The sequence below is a fragment of the Schistocerca serialis genome, chromosome 6 (assembly GCF_023864345.2).
Source record: "Schistocerca serialis cubense isolate TAMUIC-IGC-003099 chromosome 6, iqSchSeri2.2, whole genome shotgun sequence".
Classification (NCBI taxonomy): domain Eukaryota; kingdom Metazoa; phylum Arthropoda; class Insecta; order Orthoptera; family Acrididae; genus Schistocerca; species Schistocerca serialis.
In genome coordinates, this window is record NC_064643.1 from 283,256,277 (window position 1) to 283,278,361 (window position 22,085).

Genomic DNA, 22,085 nt, shown 5'->3' on the forward strand with positions numbered 1-22,085 from the left:
AAGTGAAATGGAAAGAATACAGCGATTTATTGCCAGAAGAATCTAGGGTAATATCAACAACATCAGAAAATGGTATAACGGGAGTAGCATTCGTTGTTAATAGGAAGGATTGGTCTCACCAGAATTGGCAACAGACCAACGCCAACAACAATAGTTCAGGTATACATGGCAACATCACAAGCAGAAGATGAATATATAGAGAAAGTATAACTATGAGGATACCGAGCGGTTAATTCAGCTCATAGTAGGAGATGAAAATCTAATAATTATTGGATATTGGAATGCTATAGTAGGGGAAGGACTAGGAGAAATGTTTATCGCAAATACGGTCTTGGTAGAAGCAATGAGAAAGGAGAAAGTCTAATATTGTGATGTGTAACAAATTTCAGACTGTGGTAGCGAACACATTGTTCAAGAATCACAAGAAGAGGAGGTATATGTCGAAAAGGCTCGGAGACACGGGAAGATTACGGCTGGATTACATCATAGTCAGATAGAGATTCCGAAGTAGGATGTTGTGTTGTAAGGCGTACCCAGGAATAGACATAGACTTAGATAACAATTTAGTATTGATGAAGAGTAGTCTGAAGTTTAAGATAATCGTACGGAAGAGTCAGTGTGGAAGGAAACGGGATACTGAAGCATTGAGCAAGGATGAGATTCGTTTGAAGTTCGTTAAGAATGTGAATTTTGCGTTAAGGAATAGCAGAAGAGGCAACTGAGTTGAAGATGTCTTTAAAAAAACAATCACAGATGGAAAGACAAACATAAGTATTAGGAACGTAACTGTGAAGAAACCTTGGGTAACACAAATTCTTCAATTAATTGACGAAAGAAGGAAGTACAAATGTTTTAGGGAAGACAGGAATACAGCAACACAAATCACTTAGGAATGAGATAAATAGGAAATGCAGGGATGCGAAGGCAAATGGCTGCAGGAGAAACAGGGAGAAATAGTAAAAAAAAGTTTGTCGGAAGGACTGACTGAGCATACAGAAAAGTCAGAATACCCTTTCGTGAAATTAAAAGCAAGAGCGGCAACATTAAGAGTGTAATAAATTTCTAGCGTTAAAGCAGAGGAGAGAGCGGATAGATAGAGAGTACATTGAAGACCAACCTCCGCACTGTTAACTGAAGCAGGCCGGGATGGCCGAGCGGTTCTAGACGCTACAGTCTGGAACCGCGCGACCGCTACGGTCGCAGGTTCGAATCCTGCCTCGGGCATGGATGTGTGTGATGTCCTTAGGTTATTTAGGTTTAAGTACTTCTAAGTTCTAGGGGACTGGTGACCTCAAAAGTCTCATAGTGTTCAGAGCCATTTGAACCATTTGTTAACTGAAAGTTTTCTGGTTGTAGAGCCACGTCGTGTTTTAAAATAAGCCACTACATGAATAAAACCGACATTTTGACCACGGTTGCTCTGGATTTGCTAATGGAAATACCAGATTCACGGTTTTTACGTTAGCTGAATCCGGCAAGAATGAATTTTCTTTAGTGAGCAGTTGCCGGAATCAAGTGGTAACAGTAAACTCTGAGTGGCAGCGAATAGTCTTCATGCTAATTGAAGGAAAATTTACGAGGATACGAAGCACAAGGACGCAACTATAATCACGCAGAAAGAGGTGAGAAAATATTAGAGAATCTTCCCATATAAAGGACGTAACTTAAATTCTGACCATACCAACGTTTGTTCGCAAGTGTACAGTCAGAATCATTAACACTGTGTTGTTCAATTTTAGGCTGAAGTATGTGCATATGTACACTGTAGATCTACTATTGTAAAGCGATCCTAAACGCTGTGTATGTGTGGCATATAATCATGGACAAACTGTAATTCCCCGAAATTTTTTGTCACAAACATAATGTTACTACGTCTGAAAAAACTAGATGATTAAAATTTACTTACGTTTCTCGAATTGCTCTCCATTTGACATGTAATTCCTTGGAATAACTTGGCAAAAGAGATAACTGTAAGCCCTTCTCACTAGTAGCTTCTTTTCATTATGAACTGCATTTTTATTGTCTTGAAGTAATCCACTAGGGTAACTTAAACAGGGAGCTGTTCACCTCCCTAGCTCCTTACCTCTCCCCCGCCCCCCTCTCTCTCTCTCTCTCTCTCTGTCTATGTTATTAGATTCAAAGTTACACAAGTTATTTAATATCTACTGACGAATTGTATCTTGTATTTGCTCCTAATACCAAATTAATTATAATGTTTTTTGTTTCTCAGCCTGCTCGTAAATCCAAAATTCGTAAACTTATTGGAACTCGTCAGAGCCCAGTGTACATTGAATGTATCCAATAAGACGGGAGCCTCAGTGCTAACGGGGTAATGATAGAGGGGACTGTGATGGCACAACGGTACATCGTGGATATCCTGCGTCCTTATGTGTTACCTCCCATCCGACAGTATTGTGGTGCCTTTTTCCAACAGGACAATTCTCGTCCACACATGGCACTTGATGCCAGATGTTTCTCCTATAGACTATGTGTGGGACTAGCTCGGACAATCCATCCATTTGCCAGTACCCAGCAAGGATCAGATACAGCAGTTGCTTCAGGAAAGGGTACAACGACATCATTCACAACCGAATCAATGCATGCATCAAGGCCAGAGGGGATGCAACACCATAATGATAAGGAGGCTAACATTAACAAGTTGTTTGTACATTTGACTCGATTTTATATTCACTGAAATAACATCACACAGCCTCTCAACCCGGAAGTGTCAATTTTGTTCTCTCCTCCCGATCTGAATGCTTCAGTTTTCGTCAGGTAGTGTATTTAAACGATCTGATGAGCTCCACAGCCTTTCACTAATGTTGTAACCGTACACTATGAGATTTTGTTTGTCGTTTTTATTGGCCTTATCTTGCATTTCTCCAGATTTAAAGACAGCTTACATACACTACTGACCTTTAAAATTGCTACACCAAGAAGAAATGCAGATGATAAACGGGTATTCATTGGACAAATATATTATACTAGAAGTGACATGTGATTACATTTTCACGCAATTTGGGTGCATAGATCCTGAGAAATCAGTACCCAGAACAACCACCTCTGGCCGTAATAACGACCTTGAAACGCCTGGGCATTGAGTCAAACAGAGCTTGGATGGCGTGTGCAGGTACAGCTGCCCATGCAGCTTCAACATGATACCACAGTTCATCAAGAGTAGTGACTGGCGTATTGTGACGAGCTAGTTGCTCGGCCACCATTGACCAAGCGTTTTCAATTGGTGAGAGATCTGGAGAATGTGCTGGCCAGGGCAGCAGTCGAACATTTTCTATATCTAGAAAGGCACGTACAGGAGCTGCAACATGCGGTCATGCGTTATCCTGCTGAAATGTAGGGTTTCGCAGGGATCGAATGAAGGGTAGAGCCACGGGTCGTAACACATCTGAAATGTAACGTCCACTGTTCAAAGCGCCGTCAATGCGAACAAGAGGTGACCGAGACGTGTAACCAATGGCACCCCATACCATCACGCCGGGTGATACGCCAGTATGGCGATGACGAATACATGCTTCCAATGTGCGTTCACCGCGATGTCGCCAAACGTGGATGCGACCATCATGATGCTTTAAACAGAACCTGGATTCATCCGAAAAAAATGACGTTTTGCCATTCGTGCACGCAGCTTCGTCGTTGAGTACACCATTGCAGACGCTCCTGTCTGTGATGCAGCGTCAAGGGTAAACGCAGCCATGGTCTCCGAGCTGATAGTCTCTGCTGCTGCAAACGTCGTCAACTGTTCGTGCAGATGGTTGTTGTCTTGCAAAGGCCGGCCGAAGTGGCCGTGCGGTTAAAGGCGCTGCAGTCTGGAACCGCAAGACCGCTACGGTCGCAGGTTCGAATCCTGCATCGGGCATGGATGTTTGTGATGTCCTTAGGTTAGTTAGGTTTAACTAGTTCTAAGTTCTAGGGGACTAATGACCTCAGCAGTTGAGTCCCATAGTGCTCAGAGCCATTTGAACCATTTTTTTGTCTTGCAAACGTCCCCATGTGTTGAGTCAGGGATCGAGACGTGGCTGCACGATCCGTTACAGCCATGCGGATAAGATGGCTGTCGTCTCGACTGCTAGTGATACGAGGCCGTTGGGATCCAGCACGGCGTTCCGTATTACCCTCCTGAACCCACCGGTTCCATATTCTGCTAACAGTCATCAGATCTCGACCAACGCGAGCAGCAATGTCGCGATACGATAAACCGTAATCGCGATAGGCTACAATCCGACCTTTATCAAAGTCGGAAACGTGATTGTATGCTTTTCTGCTCCTTACACGAGGCATCACAACAACGTTTCACCAGGCAACGCCGGTCAACTGCTGTCTGTGTATGAGAAATCGGTTGGAAACTCTCCTGATGTCAGCACGTTGTAGGTGTCGCCAACGGCGCCAACCTTGTGTGAATGCTCTGAAAAGCTAATCATTTGCATATCTTCTTCCTATCGGTTAAATTTCGCGTCTGCAGGACGTCATCTTCGTGGTGTAGTAATTTTAATGGCCAGTAGTGTATATTCCACCATACGGATATAGTGTCCAACTCTTGTTCTGTGAAGAAGTGAGGTGGGTGGGTTTCCTTGAGCACTGCGTCGATACCTACTCTGCGGCACTCTCGTTTACAGTACTTTCTCCTGAGCAATGGGTCAGGCTACTTACTATCAACGACGCTTTCTCTGCTTATTTTCATTGCATTCATTTATTTGGCCTGTGTTAATGGGCTGTAAAATGTTTGGTCGTTTGTGCTGGAAGCCGTCTGCCCGCTTGCAGCACACAGACTGGCACGTGAATTCGTAAGTAGCCCCGCAGTCGTTAGCGCTGCAGCAGTGAGCCCCACCTCTTCCGCCCATGATGCGTCTTCCCGCTGTCTACTCAGCGCCACGTAATGAGTTCACCACCAAAATTTACGGCTCCCCGTATCCCTAGTGCTCTTTAATGGATGCCCGCACCGCTTACCACACTTTCTAGCAAAGGCGTCCGGCTAACTTAGGGAGAAAGCCGTTGATTCAATTACTTCTGTGGCGTGCGTGGACTGGAGCTCCGGTCTGCGATAAGAGGAGTAATTCGTTCTTGTCTCTCACTGACCAGGTCTTTGTTACTGGTAATTAGGGCGCGAAGTGAAAATAAGCGCGAAACTGGCCACTAAAGCACAGTAGTGCTGGTCAGTAATGAGACGTGTGTTCTTCGCGCGTGAAAATGTGGGAACATCTCCAAAAAACTGATGCAACCGAGTAGTTTACAGTACAGCACTACAGCACATGAGGAACAGTCGCGAAACACTACAGAGCAAAAAATAAAAAGTATAAAAATATACAACCTCATGACCGTTGAAGCGATGCTAGCGCTCCAAGCGGCTGGCGTGTAATAACAGAAGAATGGCATGGTATGCTGTTTTTAAAGATGTTACTTGCACAATTCCCATTCACAAAAATGCCGGTGACTTTTCCAATACGAAGTAATTAAAGTAATATCCCGTATCCTCTCAATGTCAACATATAAAATCTGAGTGCAGTATAATACATCCTGCTTACAATAGCAGAGTCGTAATCTTACCATCGAAATACCGTAAAACGAAAACTCAGTTGTTGCCTTCTGTGTTTAAGTTAATAAGGAGCTGATTACGAGTATATCGACATCCTCGGCACGTACTTTCTGATGCTTTGGGCGAATGATAGTTCGTTTTACGAGTATCTGTCCGGATTTCAGACTCATTTGCTACATTAAAAACTAGGGACGATGTTTACTTTTTGAGATTATCTGCTACTCCTTGTTATAAATGCCAGTTTCGTCTCGTCCTTGCATTTATGCCTTACTTGTTCCTATCATGTTTATTCTGCTTCCCTGACATCAAAACGTTTCTGTGTCGTCAAGATTTGTAACATTTAGTCTTCCAGCATGTCCACTTTTTTTTTCTTTATTGAATTTCAACATGCCGCTCTGCAGCCTATAGGAGTCAAAAACATAATGAGTAGATAATAAAACAATAAAAACAGGTGATAAAACGGTGACTGGTTAAAACTGTGACATGGTGAAAAATTGCGAAGTGAAAATAAAAAAAATAAAGGGTTGGTGATGCTGAGTAAAATACATAGCAATTAGAGAGGTACAATTAAAAAAGAAAAAAAACACAGCGACAGTCTTGTTTGTGTTCGCAAGAGTTCAAAAACACGCCTAGCGACAGTATGGTGTCTTTTCGCAACAGTGGAAGGGGACGCACAACACTAAACACTCACTTAAAAACTGCACCATAGAGGAGACACGAAGGCAGGTGGCGGGGAGGGGGGGGGGGGGGAGAACCCGGACCGATGAGGGGGGAAAGGGGGGGGAGAGGAAAAGAAAAAGGGGCTGTATGTCCACCTGTTACTATTTCTTCTTATTGTTGTTGACTCTTACAGTACAGTTAACATATGTTCCGTAATGTTTAACACAAAACTGAATTCATATTCACTTTAAAATCTACTGACTCATATCGATATTATAATCAGTTTATTCAGAGAGAATGTTAGCAAACAGTAGAGCTTATCCAACAGGGGCGAAATAATTCCGAAAATTATGAAACATATCGCCTAAATTATAAGTTGTGCTCCAAAGTGATACATGTTTCTGAATTCAGAAATTAAGTTATTCATTAGCTACACAACAAGCTATTGCTAGCATTTGTCATAACATTTAGAACAATAAAACTACAATATATCTAATTGTAAAAATTCCACAGTTGAACGCTCACCCTGTAATATCTGTCACTTACCAGGGAAGTGCTATTTGCGGGAGAATGGGGATGACCAACGAGAACACCTGCATTTGAACAAAAGCCAACCATTATGTACCTCCGTGGTCAGTACCTAAACAATTTTGAAAGTCGCTTGAAGTGCGTCAACCTTGGGAGTGATCCTCTGTGATGTAGGAGGGGAACTCTTTTGGGAGAAGTTGTACTACAAAGTGATACATGTTTCTGAATTTAGAAATTAAGTTATTCATTACTATCGCTGACATTATTCTTTTAGTACAGAAAGATTATCAGGATGAGCAAGTGCAGGTTTTGAGTACCCATCAGTGTGTCGGACTTTAGTAGGTGAGTCTTGCGACATAGTGCGTGTGAACGTGATCCGTCGGTGGAAGTCTTAAACAAGAGTGTTCAAAAATGGTTCAAATGGCTCTGAGCACTATGGGACTTAACAGCTGAGGTCATAAGTCCCCTAGACTTAGAACTACTTAAACCTAACTAACCTAAGGACATCACACACATCCATGCCCGAGGCATTCGAACCTGCGACCTGACTGACTGAAGCGCCTAGAACGGCTCGGCAAACAAGAGTGTGAAGTAACACCTATTTTGATGAGTTTTGGTGTTATATGAAGAAATCTCACAATATATGAAGTTCTAGAAGTACGGGAACTGTTTGATTAATAAATTAGGAAGGAAAATTAGGAATTAGTTTCTCTCTCTCTTTCTCTCTCTCTCTCTCTCTCTCTCTCTCTCTCTCTCTCTCTCTCTCTCTCTCTCATAATGAGAAGCCATATTGCAGTGTAGAAAAATCTCCTTAGCACCCAAGACAGTGATTCGCATCCTCCATCCACCCAGCCTGATCACCGATATGCTCAAAAGGACTTCTGCGGCAGAGGACGCTGCCGCCAGGGACATGTCACGTGGTCCCGTCCAGTTATGAGAGAGACCCATAAATAGTCATGCGGCAAGTCTCTGTTTTCCTTGAAGTCTTCGGTACACGCCTTCGATAATAGATTAACTGACTTTGCCTGTGTTTACAATTTTAGATTCGGATTGGACCCTGGGATGCTTGCGCACGCTTACAGCGACTTTCGCTGCGCTTTGGACTTTGCTTCTGGATAGCTGTTCGCATCGTGAAGTCTGCTGTCATCGATCACATGAAGCACCAGTTTGTTCCACAGGTCTCTGCGTCTCTACCAGTGCAAGTGATCATAAAATGTATTCCTCGTTCGCAGTTTACAATAGAAGGCTCTCAGTTCTAATAGGAAATCTCATCATTTTCTGATTGCATATCGATAAATATCTTAATCTAATCCAGTAATAAATAATTTTTCAAGCCTACCCACATATTTACACCTACACGACTCCTCTGTTATTCACACTTAAGTGTTAGGCAGAGGGTTCATAGAACTACTTTCAGACTATTTGTCAACCGTTTCACTCTCGAATAACACGTGCGACTAGTGAACGCCTGAATCTTACAGTGAAAGCGCGGATTTATCCTATTATATTACGATAGCCATTTCTCCGTATGTAGGTGGGAGTCGAAGAAATACTTCGGCATTCACAATGGAAGGTTTGTGATTGAAATTTCGTGAGAAGTTCTATTCGTAACGAAAAACCCCTTTGTTTTAAGGAAAACCAGCCAAGTCGTGCATCATGTCTCTGGTACTCTTTCCTTTGTATCACGATAATATAAAACAAGCCGTCCTTCTTTGAGTTTTTCGATACCCTCCGACAATCTTATCTGGTAAGAATCCCACAGCGCGCAGAGTACTCCAAAAGAGGGCCTACAAACCTTGCGTACGCTGTCTCTTTAATACATTTGTCATATCTTCTAAATCTTCTGCCAAAAAACCACAGTCGCTTTCCCCACATTTTATGTTTGGTAGCTTCAACTTAAGTTATTAATAAGTATAATAATCGGTATTCAGTTGAATTTAAACTTGTCTGAATTATTGTGTAACCGAAATTTAACGGGCTCTCTTTAGTACTCATGAGGATGGACTTCACACTAGTATTACTTTTGTGTGGGGTCAGTTTCTATGTTTGCACCTATGGATAATCTTGTCAAAATCATTTAACAATTCGCGTTGAACTTTTCACCTTAGTCGACAATAAACGACAGCATCACTAACAAAGAATTTAAGAGGGTACGTCATATTTTCACCTTAATCGTTTCTGTAGATTAAGAATGTAACCTCCCCGTGGAATTTTGTATATGACAAAAATTAAATGTTAATGAGAATAGAGCCAAGTGTAACCTTCCCACAAAAATGAAAGAAAATAATTAATTAAATGTTAATGGACATCGTGCTAAGTGTAACCTCCCGTTAAAAATATTAAAGCGAAAAGGATTGAATAGAATTGCAAATAATGCCAAATGTTAGCTTCCCACAGTAATAAAACTCAATGATAATAAAAATGTGCAAAACTGTTAAGTCCCCACAAAATTAACGTTAAGATCAACCTGATAAATTTTACAAGGGCAGCTGCGCTGACCTTAGGCCCTGTGCAATAATTAATCTGATAAATTGAAGGGCAGCATCGCTGACATTAGGCCCTGTGCAATAATCAATCTGATAAATTGATTCTGCGAAGGAAAAGCATAGGAAATATTGTTTCAATTGGAATGATTCTTTTCTTAAAAACGATTGCTTTGAAAACAAAATTATTATTGGGGCATTTCTTGAACAAATTAATTACAATTAACAGATGTTATTGACTGAGCGCAATGCTGCTTCATTACCTTATTTAACAATATACCTCGTCCCGAACCTTGACCAGAGACCCATGTCGACGCCCGCCGACTCCTCACACACAACACCGACTCGCAACTGAGTCCAACACGCAACAGCGTCCAACTCGGAACTGAACTACATGCTCTCGCGATTCGCTACGTACAACAACTGCACTCACGCGCGGTCAAGCGCAGACTAGCAACGATAAACAACTCTCTGGTCAGAGATTCTGTCATGCCTCGCCATCGCTGGTACATATGAGACGTACGCGTTTGAAGAAGAGCAGTTGGCATATAACACTTCCTCTGGGAAACCCATGTATCACTTCTGCGACGCTAGATGACTACGAACTATGGCCTTCCTGTAAACCAGGGCCGGCCAGAAACTCTGCACGCTTGCGGAGCTCCTGCACATGTGCAACTTCCGGGTCACAGCGTGCACGCCGCAGCCGCCGACGTTCATGTAGTGCATGTTTCTACGCACAGATGTCGCTTTACCCACTTGCTGAGATACTCTGTACCGGCGCATTCTAGTGTTCTTTCCACAGCTTCCAAGCCATCCATGGGAAGGTATTTCGCGTATTAAACATTTATAATACTGTCACAGTCTACTCACTGAGACGTCTACTTTTAACCCAGTAAGACAAGTAATACAGTTAACAACCGTGGGTTTTTATTAAGGCAGCTTGACTGACGGCACGTAAATACGCGTAATGTTTTTGATTTAGTATTTAAGAAAGAGAGCACTTAGCGACTTCCAACGAACCTTAGTCATGATTTCAAATAACATTAAACCAATGCAAGGTTTCCTATAACTAATTCTCGGTGCCCTCAGTTACACCCACATAATTTCTGTCTCACTGACCTCTGAACAGACCTCTCGATGATGACCTTGTAAGGTGTCAGGCAAATCCAACACCTTCCATGAAAACCCTGACATGATAAGCAAATCCAGCAGTATGTCACATAGCTGCGAATAAATCGTGACATTAAATTAAGCAAAGTAATACGATCGACGAGTGAGCAAATGGAATACCACTGACTAACACAAGAACGCCTAAATGCATGTGATAACTTCCCACCGTGAAACAGACGCAGTTCTGAGGGGAGAAACGAGAACAGAAGCCGAGAGCAGAACCGTGTTAAGCTAGAAGGCCCTACAATAAGGGACGGACACCCACGTCGCCAGCCAGCCGCCAGGACCACCCGCCAGCCCATGTTAAAAGAGAGAGCCCTCCAGAAGAACAGTATAGATCTTACAATAACACTAAAAGAGCCACACCAGCTGCAAGTTTTAGCGTGAGACTTTTTCGCGTCTCTGTTACGTTGCAAACGTTAAAAACATTGCCCCACCACGAAAAGTATAACGTTTCTCATTGGATAGACAGCATTTTTGTAGGCGGAGCTTAAGGTTAACATTGAGACCCTGACTGATCAGATGAAAACACAGCCATATAGTTTGTTTTTAACCAACTTTGGTAAATTGTAGTAAGGAGAAGTTAGGAGGGAGTTTCTTCCGAGACGGCGAGGTGAGCGGAGCTGCGCCGGCCGCCGCCCCCTGACGAACACCGACAACGTAATGAACGCACGCGATGCCACATTTTTGAGCGCATAAGGCTTCACTCAGAACTGGAGAAGTCTCATCTGTTACATCCCCTTTTTACGTCGATCGTCAATTAAAGCTCATGGTGTTCACATTTGCCACTTGAAGTTAAAATCTGAAATGCGATGATTTTTCTGTTATATAATTATTGAGAAGCCACATCAGCCACTGTAATTTACGACAAGTTAGATAACTAATTAAAGATAATTGAGGGTCACTGTAGACAATTTTGATAGTTTTCTCTTATGTGAAACTTAATTTAAACCTAGATTATAGATGTGATATGGCATAGGTCATCCTTCGATCCATTGTAGAACTTGGAAACCCATTCAGGGAATATTCGTTCACATTTTTGTTGAACGCAGTTGGTTTTTATCATCCTGTATTAAAATATTTCCTTTTATCAATAGTGCAATTTAAAAAAACAATGTTTTGTGAGTAGAATAAAATTTCTAATGGTAAACTTAACTGCTTTTCCGAGGTTGTTTTACCAGCTAACTAAACATAGGAAAGCCTTGAACCCCTTCCACTAAATTTAGTTAGTATTAAGATTCTTTTACAGGGAGTGCAGTGGAGCTGACGCTGAAATCATTAAGTATTTGGTTATTATATCATCGCTAGTCTCACTGAACTCTTCTGAACTTTACATGTCATGTGTGGTCTGGCGTCTCCTTACCAGCAAACTTGTCAATTCCCTAAAAAACACGCTCAGAGCGTCGTTGCGCGAAAGTGGTAGGGAGACACGACTTAGAATAAACAGACACCACGCAGAATGTTAGAACCTGTACCATTATTGCTATATCTTTCATCAATTTTTTAATTATGAAAGGAATAAATCCAAAGACGTTTATCACTGGTCATGAGAAATTATATAGTTAATATCGGACACAAAAGCACGGCTCATTGACAAACGCAAGCAGTTGCGGGAGATTTTCATCACTGATGCTTGATCGAAACGACTGAGAACATAGATCTTCCGTTCTTTGCTTTTTCACAGTACCTGCCATTTCTCAGTACTTCTCTGTTAAAGTTACGGTCACCAGGGGTAAACGAGACTGGGTATGATGCGCTCTTGCTTGTACCACATAAACAGGGAAGAGGAGCCGCCGCCGTTCATTTAGGACACATGTCTAATAACAGATGTCGCTGTCACTCGCTGTCGCACACGTGCGCACATGTGCAGCGCTTCCGCACGTCTGCACACTGTGCAGCGTTTGGCCGGCCCTGTTGTAAGCAAATCACGAATCCAGTCCCCCCCCCCCCCCCCCCCCCCCCCCCAGTTGAGACGATACTCCAGAGTCAAGCAATTTAATTTGTTGGCGCTTGTGAGGAACGAAAACAAAATCGCATAGTAAGCGGGCGCGCCTTACCTTTGCGTCGTTCCACTGCTCGTCCTGGGTGGTGTAGGTGTTGACCCGCAGCTGCGTGCCGGCCAGACTGACGCCCGTCATCTCGTCCTGCAGCGACTCCAGAGGGAAGGCCCCGGGGACCACGTGGTGGAGCAGCAGCTGCAACAGACCGCACCACGTTACACCATCTCACAGCATGGTAACTTGTTCGAGAACATCATAACAGACTGAGTTGACAAGATGTCATGTGATAGCGATACGCAGTCATGCAGATGTCGGTAGTATCGAGTGCACAAGGTATAAAAGGGCAGCTCATCGGTGGAGTTGTCATTTGTACTCAGGTAAAGGTTTCCGACTTGATTACGGTGCATGACGGAAATTAACAACTTTGAACGCAGAATGGCAGTTGGAGCTAGACGCATGGAATATTCCGTTTTGGAAAATGTTAGATGAGCCGTAGTAAAGTTAGTAGCTTTGAAAAGAGCGCCGCAGCGCGTAGAGTAAAGCAGTCGCCCTCCGTTTTCTGGCGGTGGCGCCTTTGTCGCAATTGAAGGCTTCGTTGTCTCCCTCTAGCGGGAAAGGGGAAAAGTGGGCTGTTCCCGTTGGTTTAAGAAGTGGCTGTATAGGCTCTCGTGGAGCTTCCCTACCCAAGAACTCCACATCCTGGCCGAGGTGCTGCTCCTTCAATTCCGCATCCTCTCCGCTGCCACTTCCTTTTACCAGCAAACCCGCCACTCTCCCAATCCTTCAATCCTTTCCCTTGGCACCCGAGTCCACCGTCTGGCCACCACTCGATGGCCTGACCTTCTCTTCCGCCCCCCATGACTCCACATTCACTAGTCACCTCATTTCATGCCAATTACTCTTTCTCGTATCATAGATGCATCTCCTCACCACGTCATGCCATTCACCCCCCCCCCCCCCCCCCCCAACACGCCACCCCCATCATATCATGTACATGCATGGCGTGGAACATCCTTGCTGTTGGTTCTGATACAGACTTTGGTGTTCCAGGGCGTTTCCTCTTTGAAAATACTTCTTTATCATCGCGTTATGCCTGTCTTTCTTCAGACTCTTCTCCGTCTTGCAGTCTCTCTTGTATGTGAAAGTATAGGTTGTCGCCGAATGTGGACAATAGTGCTACATCGAATAAAATGCATAGTCTTATTGTTGGGAGGAAATAAACAATCACTCATTTGATAGGGTGGAGTATATTAGCATATTAAAGCGTATTAAAAACACATTCTAGTTTAAAATTTCTCAAAACAAGCAGAAATTACATTCATTTCTCGCTAACATTGCGGTAAACGGCTTTCTTCAATCAGATGCCGAAACATAGTGGGAGCTTGCAGAAACGCAAACAAGTGATGCACAGGAAGCACATAGTGCACACGCTACAATCAGAAACACGAAATTTAGTTAATTTCCTGAGCTAGAAAAAAAATGGAAGTTGCGTGTAGCACACGAGGACTGAGGAGGTTAAAATGACGTTTTGGCTGCTGCGACCATCGGATCAAAAATTAGAACTTGTAAAAGAAAGTTAAGAATCAGTTGCATAGCACCCACACCTATTAGTTGGCTGGCTCTGAGCACTATGGGACTCAACTGCTGTGGTCATAAGTCCCCTAGAACTTAGAACTACTTAAACCTAACTAACCTAAGGACAGCACACAACACCCAGCCATCACGAGGTAGAGAAAATCCCTGACCCCGCCGGCAATCGAACCCGGGAACCCGGGCGTGGGAAGCGAGAACGCTACCGCACGACCACGAGATGCGGGCACCTATTAGTTGATTACCCGCTTAAGCACAGATTTTATTGTCACTGTCAATGAACTTTGTTTTACAACTTCCAAGTTATGAAATTTTCGAAAGCATTCTGTAATTGGAGTAAAACAGCGACCGGTATAAAACGCTAAAAATCAAATAAAAAGTCTCGATCGCGGTTTCAGATTTTTATTCGTCAGCAACCGGTTTTGGCCCTTTTCTCAGACTATCTTCAGGCTTTTTCCTACTCCAATACAGTAAAAAACGTCTAAAATATAAGCTACAGTAATTAAAAAGTACGATTTTATATGCATTATGGCTGCTGGTGGCGGCAGACGGAGCGAGATCCATAGAAATAAGGATATCACTGCTGAATGAGGCAGCTTTAGTAGAGATTATAAGCTGTAAGACCCCCTCCCCCTACCCCTGTCTCTGTTGCAGGGAGTATATACGAATGCCCACAAGGCATACAACAGCGATTACAACATGCCTGTCATTTTGTTTCTTTTGTTTAAATTAATTATGTTGGTATTATTCTCGATTTCATTTCTGTATCAATTTTTTTAATAAATTTGACCATACCAATCAATGTAGCATACCTCACACTTGGTTGGTTGTCGACGATGTAATGCTGTAGGCCATGGGCGGAGCTTATAGTATATAAGTATATTAAGCAGTGACGTCCTTATTTCTAAGGATCTCGCTTTGTCTGCCGCCACCAGCAGTCATAACGGGTGTAACATCGTACTTTTTTAATTATTCTAGCTCATATTTTAGACGTTGTTCAGCCATATATTCATCCTTCTATACTGAATATGTATTATTACTGTACAGCAACAGGGAAAAGCCTGAAGCTGGTCTGAGGAAAGGGCTGGAACTGGTTGCTGACGAATAAAAATCTCAAAACGAGATCGAGACTGTATGCAGTTGATTTTTTCAATTTTGATCTGATGACGCCAATAGCGAAAACGTCGTTAAAAGTGCATAAATGTGTTTAGCGACCCAGATGGCTTTCTTTATTCAGAAATAAGCTCTTAGAATAATCATGAAAACTACAAACTGAATGAAAAATGCTTACTTCTGATTTTTAACCGTACAATATTGAAGATATGTTTACGGAGTGTGTATTGTGTTTGTACTTACTATTTGGCCAAATGTTATGCAGCTAGTTTTGCTTGACGCAATAAGATGTTTCGCAAGTGTGCGCTAGAATATCCTAGGAAAGAAAGGAGGCAAAACTGGAAAGCATTGTCTTCAAATGGTGACATCGTCACTGTGATGTAGCGATCGCAATACCGTTTAGTAAAAGAACAGTTTTATATCTCCATCGCGTACTCTTTTTATTAATGGATGACCAGTGTAAATGTGTTATGTACCGTCATCACATACAAAATGCTTGACTGGAAATAGCACATCAAGGCGAACTTCAATATCGTAAACAGCATACTGGCTGCTGAGTGCGATACTGCAGTTCACAGTAGCGAATCATTTTACAGATGCAAAAAAAAAAAAACTATAAAATTACTTTGCAATCGAGACAGAAATTTTTTTTTTTATTACTAGAAGTTTTCTTCCTCCGCGTGATGAGTGAGGGTTGTCTTAAGTATCTATTGAGTTTAAATGATGTATCTATTGAGTTTAAAAGATGTCCGCCCCAGTAGCTGAGTGGTCAGCGTGACGGATTGCCGTCCTCTGGGCCCGGGTTCGATTCCCGGCTGGGTCGGAGATTTTCTCCGCTCAGGGACTGGGTGTTGTGTTGTGTTCATCATCATTTCATCCCCATCCGGCGTGCAGGTCGCCCAATGTGGCGCCGAATGTAATAAGACCTGCGATATGGCGGCCGGACCTGCCCCGCGAGGGGCCTCCCGGCCCATGACGCCAAACGCTCATTTCCATTTCCACTTCAAGATGTGTGTGTATCTGTGTGTGTGTGTGTGTGTGTGTGTGTGTGTGGGTGTGTGTGTTGAACCTTCCTTTTGCTAGCACATAGTTTACCTACTCTTCTCGCTTAGCGTCAAGGGGCGTGACTACCTTAACGTCCAAAACGGGCGGACGGATCATCATCAACATTGTAAGACTTCTTCACTCCATGAGACACTGTTGCTATGTTTGGTGTTTAATCCAGGAGATCGGCTCAAAGTATGGTGACCAGGAACATCACACTATGAGCTTTCCTCCCCTAGTCGCGAAGTACCGGTGGTGAAAATTTCCTGTCATCACGATTCGAATCGACTAGCTCCAGATCGTGTGTGTTGACGGTTGTTACCGACCTCGTCTACAAAAGCAGGTAGTGTTCTAAGAACGCAGGTTCATAGATTTCACTCCGGTGCACAAGTTTTTTTTCATTTCCTTATAACTATTTTTACTAACGGTTATCATTCCGAAACAAAAACCATCTTGTAAGGGAGTCCGAGGCAGGGTATGTTGTCACAAGAGTTGGATGGCACAAGTTTCAGTTTTCCGTCGTTGTTGATTCCTGGCGGTCATAACTCAAACCACAGCACGATCACAATACTCTGAGTAGGGAGTACGTAGTTTATAGTTCCTGGTTATAGTTTTCTGAATTTAACAGGTTTATGTGTTTTTGTAGTTACAAACGCTCATTCATTGAACAACTCTCATTAAGCACTCTGTACTAAACGAAATCTACATTCCAACTATTTTGTTTGTATTTTATAACAGTTGCACACTGTTGTTCGATATCAGTATTGAGGTTAGGTTCAAGGTCTACATTTCCAGCCCGGTTCTTTATTGAAAATGTTCTTCCGGGGTTAGCTGTCACAAAAATTTCGGAGGGGCTACACGGGGCAGCCTGCACTGGCAAGGGATTTATTTTCTAGCTCGTTTGTCTCAGGTAAAGATGGTGAGAAATCATAAAAGACAAACCGAAGAGATATTACTCCATACTTCATGTAACTAACAGTGAGAAAATCAAAAAAGGAAAAAATTATCAAGTCGTAAAGCTGTAACTGCTTATCTGATCAGTAAACGAACTTCAGCAAGAATTATGGGTCCCATCTTAGCATATGAAGACTAAGATTTGCTAGATCCAATGGAATCGTCATGTTATCGTCCGTCCCCCCTCCCGCCCCCCCTCCCCTGTCCACGTTGTCCACATAAGCTCCGGTCTCTTGATCACACTGTCTATGGGCAATTTAAGAAATTCTGTAACTCAGGAGGAGTGGATGATTAACAAACCAGGGAGCATGGTGACAATATGCGATATGCAACAAATTGCTTCTCGTGCATATCCTCATACAGTGACTTACAATGATTCCGTCCAATATTTCTTTAGGATTTCCGTGCAGAGGAATATATCGATTAAGTCTTGAAGTATTCACTGATGCAAATTTCCCGCGAAGTGTGTAAACGACAGATAAAAGCTTGTGGACAAGTTCCCAGAAAAGTTTGCATAGCAAAACCCTCCAATGTAGTCAAGTAGTAGCAATATTGTAGTAAGACGTTTGCTAAAGAAATAAAGATAGAAATAGCTCCTGAAAAATAAATACAGTAACTTTAACAGATTCACCAGTTAAAAAAAGCTTTAAGAGCTAGCTAAAAATGCAAGTGAAAAAAATATCTGTTCAGGAAATAAACGAAAATAACTGGAATACAAAAAACAGAAAAGAAGTGAAAACAAGAAAGAACGAAAAATCTCAATTAGTGACGAAGAGGATGATGATTATTTTTGTTTAGTTTGTCCCAAACCACTTTGTATCAGTAAAGATAAGGAAGAATATAGTCAGTGTACAGAATATAAGAAGTGGTTTCATCAGTTACGTACCAACAGGCCAAATAACTGTTGTACATTACAAAATTGTGAGTGCGCTCTAAAATGACTTCAATAATACAGGAAATTTTTTAAATATTCAATTAAATTACTAGTTTAGAGTCTACATTTATCCTAAATATCTATCAATGCTTTATTAATATCGTTGCTCGACTTTTGTATTCTTAGTAGAACTTCTTTTTCAGTAAATAGGTTTTTCCAATCTAAGTAACCTGCGACAACCAACCCCAATGACTTTGACAATGAACCCGGAATCGACGCAGGTTGTCACGAAAACGTACCCAGATAGTTTCTTTTCTGATAAGTCAAACATCGCTGTGGCCTCAAGTTTGTGGGAAATATGAAATTATGAAATACACTAATGGTAGAAAGGAAAACTGTAAACACTGCCTCTTCAAAAATTGTAGCTCACAGATTGTGACAACCTGTTCCGGTCTCCCCTACATCGCAAACATCTGACAGAGAGTGCAATCATGACCGAGCGAACTGGAACAGTGTTTAAGTTGCTAGACATTCTCATAGTCAAGACGAAACTAGAAATGGTTCCGCTAAATAGACTGAAATCACTTTCATTTCCCATTTTGATTAGATCTGGTGTTGCTAATGAAATATGCAGTAATGATAGTGGTCATTGGGCACATCAGACAAAAATTCAAACCTCCTGGATTCGATACCCTGACTGCCCATTCATTTTTATACTGAAGTTAATGTGACATTCTGCGTTGGCAGCGCGAAAGGCATGCTAAAAATAATTACACCCTGTGATTCAGATTCCATGTTAAACTGAAGATCTCCTGTAAGTGGCTACATGAGACAGTGAAAGGAAAGGGCATGCCATCACATAACACCCCACACCTAGATAAGTACTGTAGTGTTTGAACTAACTTTCGGGTTTAGAACAGTGTACCAGAATAGGAAGGGACGGATGACCTCAGCAGTTTGGTCATATTCGAACTTACAACCACTACCACCACAATAGAAAACGAGTCTTTGAAAACTGAAACGCACAGGTAGAATAACACGACGGATGGATAGAACAGTGCTCCATATGTGAGATATAAAGACTGTGGAGGAACGGCGTACACCTATGCCGAGTGCACTCACTCCCTTGGGAGATGAAAAACGTTGCTCAAAAGCAAAGTGGAAACGTTAAAGCAAGCGGCAGCCAAGGACGCAGTACCGGATGATTCGCCTTAAGTGAGATAGGTAAGCGGCAGGAAACCCAAATCTAGAAATCCAAGGAGGGATTTTAGTCTCACACTCCCCGAATACAAGCTTGTTGTCTTGACCGCTGCGATACCTCAGTTTGATGCTATTTTGCCAGATACGTACAACAATTTTTTTCGTGTCCTAAGTTTAAAATTTTTGACCCGTAACTTCGAGATACAGTGTGCTTCAAAATTAAGGGTCAGTAGAAGAACGAAAGGCCAACAGCCTTGCCGCAGTGGTAACACTGGTTCCTGTCAGATAACCAAAGTTAATTGCTGTTGGGCTAGGCTAGTTCTTGGATGGGTTACCATCCGGTCTGCCGAGCACTGTCGGCAAGTGAGGTGCACTCAGCCCCTGCGAGGCAAACTGAGGAGCTACTTGATTGAGAAGTAAAGCTCCGGTCTCGTAAACTGACATACGGCCGGGAGAGCGGTGTGCTGACCACATGGCACTCCATACCCGTATCCAGTGACGCCTGTGGGCTGAGGATGACACGGAGGCCGGTCGGTAACGTTGGGCCTTCATGGCCTGTTCGGGTGGAGTTTAGTTTTAGAAGAAGGAAAACAAACACGTTGTGAGTCATTAAGGAGCACAACAGAGATCAGTAATGTGATAAAATACCGTTCAGCAAATATTACAAAAAGTGTTGCAGTAGATTCTTTTTCGTCGTCAGTTTTCTGACCGGTTTGATGCGGTGAGCGAGGAGTGATCCTGGGACAGCGCCTTCATCTCAGAGTAGTTTTAGGACATACGTTCTCAATTTCTTGTTTAATAAATTTCGGTATGTGGCTTCCCTTACAGTTTTTGCCCCTGTAGCTCCCTCTAGTATCGTGTAAGTTATTCCTTGCTGTCTTGACACATGCTGCGTCCCGTGTCCCTCTCTTTACTCAGTGTTTACCACATATTCCTTTCCTCGCAAATACAACGAAGAAACTCAGTTTTCAGCATCCTTCTGTAATACCACATCGCAAACGCTTCGATTTTCTTCTTTTCTGCTACATCAAAAGTCAAAGTGATCTAATACTAAGGGATGAGTGTAGGGGAACAGACGGAATATTCCTGCATCGCCGTTCATGGCAAGTTAGTAGCGGACGTGGTATGGCATTGTCTTCCTCCGACCTGTTACGAAGCGTCAAGGCTTTATCTGCGTCATTTGGAGGAATGTCACAGAGGCAGGTTTGTATTGTTTGGCACCAAGGAAGTCGCCGAGCTTAATGTTCCCATCCGGGGGACGGATCATCATCAGTAGTGCCACATTTCACAATCTTGCACAAACATTAAGAGGGAAATGCTGATGATGTCATGAGTGCATTGGATGACAAATCCCAGCGCAAGAGTACTGCTGTTAGACATTTAGAATCGCACACGGGAGAACAGAGATTCATCCTTGAAGATGTGTTTGTAAAAGGCTGGGAAAGGTGTCCTGCTTGCAGTCACGGTAAGAAACACAGTCTTGGAGGGTGGTCAGTAATGTACTGCTGTTTACATTGCTGCACAAGTACTAGATGTGTAATTACACCTTCTACTGCAACCTATCCTATGGTTGATGCTGTCCGTGTAAGTAAACATTTCACTTGCAGACAACTGTGAACCGGAACATTTGCTACTTTTTATGAGTTTCTAATTTGCATTTCTCAATTACTGACAATGACTTACAAATACCTTACATGAAATGTTCTTGTCGTCTGTTTCCTGTTTAGCATAATGCTCAGAATGCATAGTTACAGATAAACCACTTGTCAGGATGAATGCAGTGAGCAGTGTGAGCGCGTGGTGAGAAGTGTAAGCAGCCTGCTCCCACACCTGCGCAGACAACAGGGATACGGCGACTTACCCCGCTGAGCAGTCTGGGGTTCTCCTGGAATTTCTCCGCGGCACGGTCAGGTCCTCCCAGTTGCACAAGGAGCGCCTCGAAAGCCTTGTCCGTCGGCGCAAACAGAGTGTACGGTCCTGGAAAAGACAGCAAAATGAATCTTATCTGTTTACGAAAGGGTGTTAGTGGCGATTAGGTGGGACTTAAAGAAAGGCAAAACCACATAGAGGCAGCTGTGACGTTGCGCTCGCTAATGGAGACACAAAACCTTCATAGGATTTGTCGATGTACAAAAAGCGTGTAATGAAACTATATTTTTAATAAAAACAAGTAGCAAAATAAGAAAGAATGGCATTATAATTAACCAGTGAGTTGCAGTCGTTCTACGACCTCATTTAATTTATATGTAAATTACATGATTAAAAATGGAAGGGGGAAACAAAGGAATAAGCCTAGTTAACGACCATTATATATATAAAAATAATATATACTGACTGCCAGACTATAACAGTCACTCAGTAAGAAGAATTACAAAGAATACTTTCAAATTACAACATATTGGCAAAAATTATAATTTCAGAATACCTATACAAATCGCAAAAGTAATAGCATCCCGAGAAAAACAAGAGGTGCGCTCAAAAATAGTAATAGAAAACAAAATAGTCGAGCCAGCATGTCATTTGGTCAGCGACATTTCTTTTCGTTATGATACAGATGCAAAGAATAAAATATAGAATTTCAGGGTGTCTGTGGAACAATAAAAAGACAACGAAACAGACGCGTTTGACCAATACTGCTTTACAGACTTCAGGCTTGGATAGCTAACAAAGGGACGTAAAACGAATAGTGAGGTCAAAATGAAAATTCTCTGATCTGTTAAAGGATGTAAACTAGGAGATAGAAAAAGAAAGTAAATTACATGTCAGAAATGAGCTTCAAATACTTGCAGTAACAGAAGAAACCGACAAATATAAGCAGAAGTGGAAGCCGTCTGTAGACAGAACGCAACAAGGCGGATGTCCCAAAAAAGTTTCTTAATGTATGGCCAAAGGAGTAAGCGATGTAAGTCCACTCAGAAAAC

The 22,085-nt window shown here is 42.5% G+C and overlaps 1 protein-coding gene across 1 annotated transcript in view; it reads right to left on the reverse strand.

Annotated features, from left to right (window-relative positions):
- The window catches only part of LOC126484282 (proteoglycan 4), a 300,519-nt gene that overhangs the window by 132,762 nt on the left and 145,672 nt on the right, over positions 1–22,085 (reverse strand). Inside the window, exons 3-4 of the mRNA XM_050107709.1 lie at positions 21,026–21,141; positions 12,447–12,584 (exon numbers count right to left, since the gene is read on the reverse strand). Coding sequence (XP_049963666.1) covers positions 12,447–12,584; positions 21,026–21,141 — 254 coding nt within the window. The remainder of the gene's footprint in view (positions 1–12,446; positions 12,585–21,025; positions 21,142–22,085) is intronic.